Raw genomic sequence first — 15,152 nt, forward strand, 5'->3', positions numbered from 1 at the left:
CATCACCATAAGTTAAAAACATGAATTGAAAAGAAACAATTGTTTTGCAAGGGAACTTTGCGAGGTAACCCAAAAGCTAAAAAAAAAAAAAACTGTCGGAGGAAAATAAAATAATAATAATAAAGATAAATAAAAATATGATAGCGAATATATCGCGTCAACAAACACATTAAAACATATGGAGAAAATGCTGGGTCAGAGGAAAATATATACATATTTTTTGTTTTTGCGTTACCTCGCAAAGTTCTCTGGTTTCCTTGCAAAACTGGTGTTCCACAAACACTCCCTGTTCATTTTATATTTTAAAAATAAATGTAATTTTAGGTAAATTCCAAGCATGAACCCAGAGTAGGCTATGCAATTATATTATATTAATTATATTATATTATATTGTATTATATTAATTATTTAATATTATATTAATTATAATGTATTATATTATAATATTTATATTGTATTGTATTGTATTATATTATATTATATTATATTATATTATTTATATTGCACTGTATTGTATTATATTATATTATATTATATTATATTATATTATATTATATTATATTATATTATATTATATTATATTATAGTATATTATATTATATTGTATTATATTATATTATATTATATTATATTATTTATATTGCACTGTATTGTATTATATTATATTATATTATATTATATTATATTATATTATATTATATTATATTATATTATAGTATATTATATTATATTATATTATATTGTATTATATTATATTATATTATATTATATTATACTATATTATATTATGTTATATTATATTAATTATTTAATATTATATTAATTATAATGTATTATATTATAATATTTATATTGTATTGTATTATATTATATTATATTATAGTATATTATATTATATTATATTATATTATATTATATTGTATTATATTATAATATTTATATTGTATTGTATTATATTATATTATATTATATTATAGTATATTATATTATATTATATTTTATTATATTATATTATATTGTATTATATTATATTATATTATATTATACTATATTATATTATGTTATATTATATTAATTATTTAATATTATATTAATTATAATGTATTATATTATAATATTTATATTGTATTGTATTATATTATATTATATTAATTATATTATATTGTGTTGTATTGTATTATATTATAATAGTGTGAATGAGTGTGTAAGGATGAAAAACGAATTATTATTCATTCATTCATTCATGCATGCATTCATTCATTCATTCATTCATTCATTTATTCTCCTTTCCGCTTTGTCCCTTGAACCTCCAACATATCCAGCATTTACCAAGCGGATGCCCTTCCAGCTCATACAGAGGAAACCTCAAACATCAGAAGTCAAAAACGTGTGTATCATGCAGTCAAAATTGCATTTATTATTTAAATGTCACGTTAACAAAGAAAAACTCTGTTTTAGTTGATATAGTGCGCATCCTTACGGTCACAGTCTGTTTTCTGATGTGTTATTTTTTTAAGTAAGTCTTATTTTTAAATTAACAATCAATCAAATAATAAATGCTATTTTGACTGCATGATACACACGTTTTTGTATAAGGACACATTACAGTTGTTTTAACCATACTTTTTAATGTATTATTATTTATTTTTAAGAATTTGACAGAGATGGCAAAAGTACACACATCCTACTCAAGAAGAAGTGATACTGATGCTTAAAACAACTCCAGTAAAAGTTGAAGTAGCCTACTGACTGCACTTTTGCAGTCAAAGTACATAGTATGGCCTCAAACACATAATAAAAAGTTTCTATTACTACCTCTTTTTCACGCTGGTAGACTCACAACATTCAGTACATGGATACATTTATACAAAGAAACATGCATTTCTAATTTTGATGTTACATAGTTGCCAATTGTCAGCAGGATAGCCAAGCATCACTCAACAACATGCTCAAAAAGTCACTCCGTACCATCAGCTTGACACACAAGCTCAGCATTCAACATATAGTTTTGCTGCTTTTCGATCAAGAACACCTGCCATTCGGGTTAATAAGCTCTAAAAATAATAGTACATTTTAAATGTAAATTATAATACAGTTTAAATGTACACATTAATTCTATAAAAAAAAACATTTTGCATGTTTTTTTTTAATGTGGTAATTTCCTAATCCTATGCATTATAATTTTATCTATAAATGACCTGCAATCTGGTCATTAAAACATCTTATTAACTGGTGTAAACAGTCAAATCAGCCGACTCTCTGTTGTAAATCATGTAATTAGCCATTTTGCCTTCATAAAAAAAATGGGTGTGAGAAAAACACTGGATGGAAGGAAAATATATTTGTAAGTTTTTTGTGTTACTTCAGCAAAGTTAACTCGCAAAGATGTTTTCCACAAATACTGCATGTTCACTTTTTGTTTTCACACACACAGGATACAGAACTTAGCCTTACTGATCATGAATACAAGGCCCATATCTGGGCCACATAAAAAAATGTATTACTTGGCTCAAGCTTGGTGGAGTTGTGGCACTACTTTGGTTCAGTTCTGGCTACAAGGATGTGGGCCAGTTCTGGGCCAGGGAACACTAACTGATCTGGGCCACATCTTAGCTGTTGATTTGGACCAGATCAGGGCCAAAGGAAATTTGCTGACTGGGAATAATTTTTTTAATAATTTAATCCTTTAATTCATTTGTAAAAATATATGTATTAATGAGCATCCTGTTTAGCCTATTGTTCCAGTAAAAAGGATTATAGTACATTTATGATTTATTAATAACAAGATGAATAGATTAAATCATAAAATAAAATGGAATTATAAAGTGTATTACGATTTTGTTTTGTTTTTTTCTACCCTATTTTATTTAATCAATTTTTTTACCTTGATGGACTTTAAATCTTAATTTACATTATTTGTTACAATCTTTTGCTTTATTAACAAATCGACTTACATGAAAAGTAATTGCATCAGTGCATGAAGCAGAAGGGAAAATACAGAAGGCGTTAACCGCAGTAACGTCGTACTGTAATTTGTTTGCCATTATTTAAATGTAATGGCACTAAACTGCTATCTCTATAAATATATTTTGCATTCTACATTGGAAAGAAAGCAATAGATGTAAAACATTTTGTAATGAACTTATGTACTAATTCTTTACGCGCTCTTTCCGGCAATCTTCCTTCTGCATTCACACAGCGCAGCATTCCGGCAAATTACCAGCAATGTTACAACTTCTCTTTCCGGAAAATAGCCGGAACGAATTTACCGGTATTTTCAAAAAGGGCCTGTTTACACATACAACCTTTCTGGAAAATTGCTGGTAATTTTCCGGAAAGGTCTGTATGTGTGAAAGGGGCTACTGTGGTTTGTCTTATGGTGTGACGCTGTTTTAAAGTGTGACGCAAACTTATGGTCTGACGATGTGACAGCATGACGGTGTGACGGCGTGATGGTGTGACGGTCTAACGCTGTTGGTGTGACAGCGTGACGGCGTTTTAAGACTTTAAATCTTAATTTACATTATTTGTTACAATCTTTTGCTTTAACAAATAACTTCTCTTTCCGGAAAATAGCCTGAACGAATTTACCGGTATTTTCAAAAAGGGCCTGTTTACGGTGTGATGGTATGGCGGTGTGACGGCGTAACGCTGTTGGTGTGACGGCGTTTTAAAACTTTAAATCTTAATTTACATTATTTGTTACAATCTTTTGCTTTAACAAATAACTTCTCTTTCCAGAAAATAGCCTGAACGAATTTACCGGTATTTTCAAAAAGGGCCTGTTTACGGTGTGACGGCGTGACGGCGTGACGCTGTTGGTGTGACGGCGTGATGGCGTTTTAAGACTTTAAATCTTAATTTACATTATTTGTTACAATCTTTTGCTTTAACAAATAACTTCTCTTTCCAGAAAATAGCCTAAACGAATTTACCGGTATTTTCAAAAAGGGCCTGTTTACGGTGTGACGGCGTGACGGTATGACGGCGTGATGGTGTGACGGCGTAATGCTGTTGGTGTGATCTGTAAATGTAGCTTGTAAGGACGCTACTGCGCTACTTGACTAATAAAATAGCTTCGCTACTGAAAAGCTATTTGATTTAGAAAGAAGCGACGCTACCGCCACGCTACTGTGAAATGTAGTTAAGCTAGTAGTGTCACTACTTGTAGCGACATTACTGCCCAACAATAGTTTTACAGCCGCTATGTTACAATATATGCGTCATCTGTATAGCGATGTAATAATTAACCGGTTTCACTAATAACCACACTTTAATTCATCACAATTAATTAATCATAAAGGCTTCTCAACAACGTGTTTCTGCACGGAACAAAACTGCAGCAACTAAACAAAGTTATCCCAACTGTGCGCTTGTTAAAAGTTCCGAGCTTGTACACCAAGACTAATAACGACGCACACTGGATTAACTTTGGCTGAGGCTTTAACTGAGGCAAGTTCGTTATTTCCAATGGAGGGACGTGCACGCGAGGCAACGCGCTCACACTTTCAAGCCGCATCTAGTTGAGGTGACTGGGAGCTTCTGTGACCACGGAAAATGCAAACGGCTGAAGTTTAGGGAAGACGCAATGAAAAGTACACATGTTTGCAAACCCACCTAAAGTTACAAACAATGGCGCCGATGAGAGCGTCATGTGGTGAATGTTGATCCGCCTGCCGAAATCAATCGAGTGTTGTCAGAGAGCGGGCCGAAAGACTCGGTGGATCAGCTGTTTTAATGGCCTGAATTTTGCTACGTTGAATTCTCTGCGTGTTCAGTGCAAATGGCCGCTAAATGTAAAATCTCTGTAGCTCAGGAAGACGATGAAGGCTCTTGTGTTGAGCCCAATGAGCCTTACATCCAAAAATAGAGCAAGGGTGTTTCTTTGGTGACATCGCTTTGATTGAAAATGGCGGACATGACACAACAAACTGAGGATATGGTAATGCGTGTCTGTCAATCAATATTGGTGGACGGGGGGACCGCACTCCTATGTCAAGTTGCGGTCAGTCTGAAAACCTCTCCACTTTGTCCATCGTTTTTATGTTGGTAAATTGAGAAAAAAAGAATTGTGTGTGTTTATATCACCCCAATATAACGGTCTATACACTATTCCTACACATATGTCTGTCCAAACAGCTTGAAAAGTAGATTTTTCACCATAGGTGCCCTTTAAAGTGTTAAATTATCTGGGTTGGTGTTGTATATTACTCTACAAATACCATGCAATAAACAGCCAGTGCATTTTCTGTTATTTTACAGACTCTTTTCTTTAGATATTATTTCTTATACATTGTTTTAAACTACTAAAATGTCAATAAAAGTCACTTTGTCAAACTGTAGAAATGTATTTTTCTACATCAAAAGTTGACAGAGCAGACCAACATCCCATAATGCACAACTGTAAATAAACAGAAAACTGTTAATTAACATATATTAATAGATATATGTTAATAATAATAGATATATTTTGCAGCGTGAATAGACTTAATAATAGTCTAAAAAAATCTGCAGATTTCCGTACATGCAGATTCTGTATGGGCATATACCTTATGCTGAATTTCTATTATCTATACCTGTTTGTGTTTGTGTGTTCAGATCTGCCTGGAGTTGACTGTGAGTTGCCAAAAGACGAGGCCGGGATCATCTGGGACAGCATCTGCTTCACCTTCCTCCTCCTGCAGAGAAGAGTCTTCATGAGCTACTATTTCTTGCATGTGATCGCGGACATTCGAGCCGGACAGATTCTTGCATCCCGGTACAACATCTTTTATATACATGAGCAAAAAAAAAATTGGCATTAAAAAGTATACTTTAATGACTGTTGTTTGGCCAATCACAGCAGAGTATGATCATCTGACCAATTGCAGCAAAGTAGGCGACATGGCATTAAAATGTGTACTTGGATGACTGTGGTTTGACCAAGCACAGCAGTGTAGGCAACATTGCATTAACATTTGTACTAGAATGAATCTGGTTTGGCCAATCAGAGCAGAGTATTTAAAGCAAAGTAGGCAAAATGGCATTAAAATGTCTACTTGGATGACTGTGGTTTCACCAATCACAGCAGAGTATGGTAAACTTTCTTTACTTGTAAGTCGTTTTGGATAGAAGTGTCTGCTAAATAAGTAAAGGTAATGTAAATGTCAATCTGACCAATCAGAGCAGAATAGGCAACATTTTGACCAATCAGAGCAGAGAGGCATTAAAATCTGTTCTACCTACCTGTCTGCTCCCATTTATATCATGCAGTACTGTAAGTGACTGTAAATAGAGTATATTAGAGAGTTATTTGTATGTGTTTGTGTCCGTCAGAGGAGCTGAGTTGTTTCAGGCCAGTATCGTGAAGGCTGTGAGAGCTCGTCTGGAGGAGGAGAAGAAATCCATGGAGCAACTGAAGAGACAGTGAGAAACACGCTTTACTTTATGTTGCATGATCTCAGTGTTTGTGTTTAGACCTGGGTACAGATCCACAATGAGTCTGGCTTGCAAATTTGTCTTGTTTTCCAGCACCAGCATATAAACATTCATGAATTAAAGGGGTGGTCCACTACGATATTATATTTTAAACTTCAGTTGATGTGTAATGTATCTGTGTGAACATAAACAGCATCTCTGAATGTAAAATATTCAAAGTTTAATGCAAAGGGAGACCTTGATTTGTACAGAGTTAGCTTAGCAACGCCTACAATTAACGAATTTTGGGGACTACAAAAAATACTTCCGCCCCCTGTGAGATCACAAAAGTTCGTTATTGCGCATCCCACACTGCGCAGGTAAAGGCCGTGGCCAGAGGCGCTGTAACGTTACTGCAGAGAGAGAAATGCCATCCTGCTGTTTCCACAGAGCTGTTCTGTTTCTGTTGTTGGGCTTCCAAATGACACGACCCAAACACAGAAGTGCTTACAGTTCAATATTAATTATGTTCCAGAGAACTATAAAATACATAGCAAGCATGATTTGACAAAACACAGCTTCCAGAATCTCTCCCAGTTCAGTGCTGGATTCAGTTAAAATCTTCTCAAAGATGGAGCAAGGAGACGCTGTGAACTCTGAGTCATGACCTGTAAGTGTTTTTATTTGTTAAAATTGATCATGACATGTACAGTGTCTAACTTTAACGGTGTGTTGTAGCAAAGATGTAAACAACGGGAAATTATGGTAACCGCTAACGACTTAGCTAACGTTACAAATCCATATTTATCAAACGGCTGTAAACGCACACACACACATACACATACACGCACTCTTGGCCAGCACCTGCGTCTATCTGTGTGAGACGGCAGAATTTCTCTCTATAGGCAGCTATGCTATGCGTTTTACAACTCGGACAATAAAGTCGCAAAAGATATGTGAACGATTCATGTTACTTACACAGGCATATTCCGCATATGCATGAAAGACGTCCTGTAACGCATTGATTCAAAAAAAATACAGCAATGATTTCCCAACTGGAGTGTAACATCAAAAACAAATCAATCCAGGCTCACAAAGGTCTCATCTCACATCTTGTGCTTTATTCTGTCACCACAGAAAATAACTTAATCCGAGCATGAGAGAAAAAGAACAATAAAAATCTCTCCCGCGCACATGCGCTTCTCGTGTTACAAATACTTCATCGTATACACGCATAAACACACTAAAAGGCACAGAAACAGTTAAAGGAGCCGCATCCCATTTTCACTCGTTACAGACACGTGTTGACTGACTGACTGACTGACTGACTGTTTACACAAAACGCGCGTGCTTGTCAGGGCGTGACGTGAAGCCGATCGGCGTATCACAGCATATTATGATGATGACCAATCAGAGTCACTTGAGGGTGGGCCTTTTAGAGGAACTAGGAAATATGACAGTCGTTTTCATGTTAGCTGAGTAGCTGTGTATAATCAAAGTGAGATTTATGAAAAAATAACACGATTTCCTTCAAGTTAAACATGAGCACACATTGCTTTGCATCTTATTAACACAACCAAGCCTTAAAAATAACATTCTGGACCACCCCTTTAACACTCATTTGCTTGAGAATTAAAGTGACCTAAGACATTAAATCTTCAAAAAATGATCAGAATTGACTGAATTTATACTTAAAAGCCTAATTAAAAATGTGTTTTGTTTACATATTTTATACCAAAACCACTTTCTGTCACCTATTCGGGAGCCATGCATGTGCTTCGCTGACAGGTCAAATCTGCTTCTCTCTCTTTCAAGTTCAAAGCAAACTTGAATGCGAAAGCATTTTAGATATGTGTATAAAATATGAGCCTATATAAGCCTATGTGTTAGCCCAGGGGTCGGCAACCCAAATTGTTGAAAGAGCCATATTGGACCAAAAAAGACAAAAAACAAATATCTCTGGAGCCGCAAAAAATGTAAAGCCTTATAATGAAGGAAACACATGCTGTATGTATCTATATTAGCTATATTAGCCTACTATAAAAATGACTAAGTTGGCTACAAATACATAATGAGCATTCATGATTAAATAGCCACTGAAATCAGGTGGTTGGTGTTTATTCCGTTCTCATTTAAACACTTCAGCACAGCCTCTGGTCTTTCAGTGGTATTAATTTGATCATTTCTTCTTGCGGCCCATCAGAGTTCACATACCTGCATAAAGGTCACATCACAGGCAATTGAGTATGCTGGCACTGAATTAATGTACTTGGTTTGCTGATCGTTGATGTTACCTGCCATTTTAATAGCCCTTTTCTTCACTGTCTTAGCGGAGAGAGGTATATCTTTAATTTTTTGTATTATCCTGGTTTTGTTTTTGAAGTCTGCAAATAGGTGTTCTAATATGTTGATGAATGACTCCTTCATGTAGTCACCATCTGTGAACGGTTTTTCATACTTTATTATCTCCCGGTTTGTTTACAACAGCCACCTGCCTGGCATCCCGCCCTGCTGATAGAAACGTGTGTCACAGGCTATGACGCAAATCTTCGTTGACAGAAATGTCGAAATTAAATATTAATTCTACACACTTTTACAGCAGTTAAAAATGTTTGTCCTCCTAAAGAAATCATATTAAAACAAAAATATATATTGACCTCCCCTATCATTTTCCATTTTCAAACATTTTTGAAAAAGCTCCAGGGAGCCACAAGGGCGGCGCTAAAGAGCCGCATGCGGCTCTAGAGCCACGGGTTGCTGACCCCTGTGTTAGCCTAATGACATCAGCAAATTAATAAAATATACAGCAAATGAGAAATAAATGACAGAAATAGGAATAAAACAGAATGTCTCTAAAAATATTCATAAATAATCATATTTACAAGATTTAAACGTGTAGATTATTTAAAGAAGGCAAATAGAGGATTTTCCACATCGGTCGCGGATGTTTGGTTCAATTAGGCAGAAACTTAAACAGTGTAGAAGAATGATAGCTGTAAAAAAAAAACGTGTCACTAAATATATTTAGATATCAGCCCAAGTAAAATATGTGTGTGGCAAGCACTGAGTCAGACTAAATAGTATAAAATTTTATTAGCCGTCTTGCTTGTGTAACGGAGGCCAGCTAGTAAGTGCTGTGTAGGTAAACCTCACTCCTCTGACCTCTAAAGGTGCTCTAGCGACAGGCGCTAAAGGCCATGGTCTTTAGCCTCCTTGTTAGAGCAACTGACTTCCATGCGGAAGGTCGCCAGTTCGATCCCAGCTTGGAGCGAATTGGGTGGTGTAGGACCGGCAAGGTTACATTGGTGCCGTGACCCGGATGAGAGTGAGGTTTATGGGGGTGAGTTTAACGGAGACCAGCTAGTAAGTGCTGTGTAGGTAAACCTCACTCCTCTGACCTCTAAAGGTGCTCTAGCGACAGATGCTAGAGGCCATGGTCTTTAGCCTCCTTGTTAGAGCAACCGATTCCCATGCGGAAGGTCGCCAGTTCGATCCCAGCTTGGAGCAGGTTGGGTGGTGTAGGACCGGCTGGGTTACACTTGTAATCTTTAAACCTGTAGAATAGGCTTTCTTTGGCGGAGCGCCTTCCATTTTTCATCACCGCGTTATCTTATGGCCGAATAGCAAATGAATCATTCAAATGAATCTAATGAATCATTTAAAGCATGAAGCTATTCTTAATGAACCGAATGACCGAATTCAACTGATTCTTTCGGACCGATCTGAGAACCGATGAGCTGTTATACTATGCATGCGTGACTTAAAGCTTTCAGTTTTGTTTTGTTTTTAAACGCATAATATATAACAAACGTTGTGTATTTAACAAAAACAAGTTATTTCGAGTCATTTAACTCAAGTCCAAGTCAAGTCTCAAGTCATGACAGTCAAGTCGAGTCTTTTTTGGATATTTGTCAAGCAAGTCTCAAGTCTTAAATTTTGTGACTTAAGTCTGACTTGAGTCAAGTCATGTGACTCGAGTCCCCCATCTCTGGTCTACAGAACAAACCATCATTATACAGTGACTTGCCTAATTGCCCTATCTTGCCTAATTACCCCAGTTAAGCATTTAAATGTCACTTTAGGCTGAATACTAGTATCTTGAAAAATATCTAGTCAAACATTATTTACTGTCATTTCGGCAAAGATAAAATAAATCAGTTATTAGAGATGAATTAATAAAACTGTAATGTTTAGAAATGTGCTGAAAAAATCTCCCCGTTAAACAGAAACTGGGAAAAAAACAAGGGGGCTAATAATTGTGACGTCAGCTATATATGCATGTTATTATTATATTATTTGACCATTTTTATGCATGCATAATCATCACTATGAATGTGTTAATTCAGGATGGATCGTATTAAAACGAGACAGCAGAAGTTCAAGAGAGGAAAAGAGAAGATGCTCAGCATAGCCCAAGAGTCTGGAGACGGAGAGAAACTCATCCCACCAGTGGACAATGAGGAGGAGGAGGACGAGGGTATGATGTACATCATGACTGTATTAAAGTGAAATATTTAAATACACTCTTTAATATGCAAAGGTCAGGAAAGTAAATGCTTAATAATAGTAAATAGATTAAATCAGTTCTTATAAACCCATCAAGTTTAAACTTCAATAGTCAGAATATTTCTTACATCATAATCTTTAGGATATTTAGATCTTTTTTTATAGTAGAATTGTAACTTGTCCATCCAATTAATAAATGATAACAGAATTTACATTTTTTGGGTGAACTATCCCTTTAAGAGTGTTTCGTGAATCTGGTTTACAGCAGAAACTACACTACCTGACAAAAGTCCTGTCGTGGATCCCAGTTGTGATGCTGCTTTCACACCAGACGCGGAACACGTGGATAAATCGCGCTGTTTGCGCGTAAATTGCCACGTGAACATTTGAGTTTACTCACTTCATTCGCGCGTCAAATCAGCTTCATTCGCACGTCAAATTCACTTCAGAACAGACGCAGATTCGCGTGATGGGCAGGGCTTCTGTCTGCCTGGTGACTCTAGCTTCATAGCTAAATTGCTAACATGGATTTTATGAAGAAAATGACAGTCTTTATGTGCTTTTTGAAGACTGAAAAACAGCGTTGATACATTTATGGTCGTGTCTGAGTCCACTACATCCTTTCAGAGGTGCATCCAGCTCTGTGAGCTCATAAACTCCTCCAGAAACTGAACCTGGCTGACGGAGACTTTCAGCGGTGCTTCTGACTGAGCCAAGCACAGTTTGATGAACAGGCGATACGTCACAATCACGCCCCTACAAGAGCAAGCTCCTGACTGGTTAACGCGGCGCGAATGTCCGCTGAAGTTCAAATTTCCGAACGAAAGTGATTTGTGCGAAATGTGCGTCAAACGAGAAAAACGCTCAATTCGCGCCGCACCATTCGCACCGCGCAATTCGAGTCATTCGCGCCACGCCATTCTCGCGTATCGCGTCGCAGGATGTCTATTCGCGCGTTTGCATTGACTTAACATGTAAATCACTCGCGCTTGACGTGCGTTCCGTGTCAGGTGTAAACGCAGCATAAGAGCAACAAGTAATAACTTGACTTCTAGTTGATCATTTGGTAAAGCAGAAGGTTGATTTTTCTAATGAATCATCTGTTGAGCTGCATCCCAATCATCACAAATATTGCAGAAGACCTACTGGAACCTGCATGGACCCAAGATTCTCATAGAAATCAATCAAGTTTGGTGAAGGAAATATCATGGTTTGGGGTTACATTCAGTATGGGGGCGTGCGAGAGATCTGCAGAGTGGATGGCAACATCAACAGCCTGAGGTATCAAGACATTTGTGCTGCCCATCACATTCAGGGTTCATACGGTCCCAGAATATCTGGAAAAGTTGTGGAATTTGGGAAATTGGAGGCATGAGAAAGCTCAAATATTTTGGAAAAGTCATGGAAATTAATTTGTTTAACAAAAATCTATCTACTTGAATATGTTTGAGGTGATAATATAGGGTATTTTAACTACAATACCATGGTTCATCTCTTCATGCTATGTTCTCTGTTTGGGGTAAAAAAGCAACTCGCAGTTTCAGCTCATTCATTCATTCATTCATTCATTCACTTTTTTGCTGCTTTTTCGGGGCCAGGCCGTGGGGGCAGCAGTCTTAGGAGAGAACCCCAGACTTCCCTCTCCCCAGACACTTCCTCCAGCTCCTCCGGGGGGATCCCGAGGCGTTCCCAGGCCAGCCGAGAGACATAGTCCCTCCAGCATGTCCTGGGTCTTCCCCGAGGCATCTTCCTGGTGAGACATGCCTGGAACACCTCCCTAGGTAGGCATTCAGGAGGCATCCAAATCAGATGCTTGAGCCACCTCAGCTGACTTCTCTCGATGTATCCGAGATCTTGTCCTTTCAGTCATGACCCAGAGCTCATGACCACAGGTGAGAGTAGGAACGTAGATTGAGTGGCAAATCGAGAGCTTTGCTTTTTAGGCTCAGCTCCTTCTTCACCACAACAGACCGGTACATCGACCACATTACTGCTGCCTCTGCACCAATCCGCCTGTCAATTTCATGTACCCTCCTTCCCTCACTCGTGAACAAAACCCCAAGATACTTGAACTCCTCCACCTGGGGTAAAGGCTTTCCTCTAACCTGGAGATGGAGAACCACCTTTTTCCAGTAGAGCACCATGGCCTCGGACTTGGAGGTGCTGATTGTCATCCCAGCCGCGTCACACTCGGCAGCAAATCGCCCCAGTGCATGCCGAAGGTCCATGTTTGATGAAGCCAATAGAGCAGGGGTTTTCAAAGTGTGAGGCGCGCCTCCCCTGGGTGGCGCCAGAGCATGTCAGGGGAGGCGTGGTAAAAAAATATTATATAATAAAAATATAATTATTACGTTTAATTATTATATGTATTTTTGATAGTTTTTAAACGTTTTAATTAAACAAAGCTAAAAAAAATAATACGTCAAAAATAAGAAAACCTTTTTTACCCAGAAGGCCATAGCTGTGAATTCGCTTCTGTTTGGCAAGCCCACCAATACAGGTACATGCCTGCTAATACAATGGATCGATTTCTGAGACCCCCCGATTCAAAGCCTTCAAATACAAGGGCTTAAACCCAAAAGACGACGATATGATGATCAGTATTTGAGTTTAGGATTTAAGTGGACAGGACCAGCTGATGAACCACGACCTTTATGTGTGGTTTGTCAAGATATTTTGGCTAATGACAGAATGACACCCGCTAAACTTCGGCGACACCTTGAAACCAAGCATGATGAGGTAGCAGGAAAACCTCTAGAATTTTGTGTGTGTGTGTGCGCGCGTGTGTGTGTGCGTGCGTGTTTGGGAGGAGGGGGGCGCCAATGGATAAGTTGTGTCAAAAGGGAGGCCCACTGTCTTAGACTTTGAAAAACTCTGCAATAGAGCAACAAGTTTCAGCTCTAAAAGTTTGTACTATTTCTAAGTCTTTTATAAAACACAAGCCAACATTTCTTAAATATTTTCACACAGACAGCAAGGTACTTTCTGAAAACGATTTTAAATAAAAATAATAAAAAAATAATGCACAGATTGTCACATATTTTTGATGTACTGTAATACATTTTAACGTGCATTTTTTCATGTAGTGTATGTAGACATTACATGAAACATTAGGTCATGAATATTTACCTAAAAAGTTGGTAAAAGTTTTGAAAAAGTCCTGGAATTTTAGTAGTAAAAATGTGTGTGAACCCTGTACATTACAAACCAAAGGAGAGGGCAAATTCTCCAGCAGGATAGCGCTCGTTCTCAATCTTCAGCCTCCTCATCGAAGATCCTGAAAGCAAAGAAGGTCAAGGTGCTCCAGGATTGGCCAGCTCAGTCACCAGATATGAACATTATTGAGTATGTCTGGGATAAGATGGAGGAGGCATTCCAGATAACTTATTAATAAATGATTTGAGTCATTGCAGAGATGTATGGATGTAGTCCTCCAAGCTCATGATGGAGTCAGACACAATATTCATTCTGTCTCCACTGCAGCATGACTTTATATTCTATACTGGACAATGTCATACTGACATTATTTCTGTTTAGTGACAAGACTTTTGTCTAAGCAAAGTCAGACCTTACTGTCCTAATGAAATCATTAAAAATCAAGACATGACCATATTTATTTTGGTAAAATAAGCGAATCTAGAGGCCTTTGCCTTTCATATAAGCCACTTCTGATACCAAATGATCAACTGGAAGTCAAGTTATTATTTGTTATTCATGGGATATGCAACAAGTCTTTTGTCAGGTAGTGTACTGTGCAGGCTGACATTAAGGATCAAGAAACCTTTTTTTTTTTTTTTTTAATTCTGTTCATTTTTGCCATACTGACAGTCGTCTGAATTATTCTCTGTTGCTTGTAAAATTGTATCAAACTGCATAATATTGACCTTTTCCACATAGCAACCGGGAAGAGGTTTTATTTCCAGTTTCACCGTCACTTCTCCAGTGTTTTCATTAATGCTCTTGACGTTTCGTTTGCAGAGAAAAAGAAAAACAAGGTGCAAAAAAAGCAGTGGTGGAGGCCTTGGGTTGACCATGCGTCCAGTAGGTTCTTCATACCTTCCTCTGATCTCACTGCTCCTTGTGTCCTTGACCAGAAGTCAGAGGATTCCCTTAATGCACCTGTGCTCCGTCCAGACCATAGACTTTTCTACATCTATTTAAGGCAGCTGGACATATTAAAGTACAAATGAAATTAAAGCTAACCATATTGATTTTGTTAGCTCTTATTGCTAGTTTTGTGGTAAATACTT

The 15,152-nt window shown here is 37.2% G+C and overlaps 1 protein-coding gene across 6 annotated transcripts in view; it reads left to right on the forward strand.

Moving 5' to 3' along the window:
- Positions 1–15,152, forward strand: part of piezo2b (piezo-type mechanosensitive ion channel component 2b) — a 251,114-nt gene that overhangs the window by 164,035 nt on the left and 71,927 nt on the right. For 4 of the 6 annotated variants that reach the window (XM_021468270.3, XM_021468277.3, XM_073931402.1 and 1 more), the window contains 4 exons: positions 5,599–5,758; positions 6,316–6,405; positions 10,743–10,873; positions 14,881–14,943. In XM_021468270.3, the coding sequence (XP_021323945.2) occupies positions 5,599–5,758; positions 6,316–6,405; positions 10,743–10,873; positions 14,881–14,943 (444 nt within the window). The remainder of the gene's footprint in view (positions 1–5,598; positions 5,759–6,315; positions 6,406–10,742; positions 10,874–14,880; positions 14,944–15,152) is intronic. The other 2 variants (XM_021468271.3, XM_073931408.1) reach the window with 1 other exon arrangement.

This window comes from Danio rerio, chromosome 2 (genome assembly GCF_049306965.1).
Source record: "Danio rerio strain Tuebingen ecotype United States chromosome 2, GRCz12tu, whole genome shotgun sequence".
Classification (NCBI taxonomy): domain Eukaryota; kingdom Metazoa; phylum Chordata; class Actinopteri; order Cypriniformes; family Danionidae; genus Danio; species Danio rerio.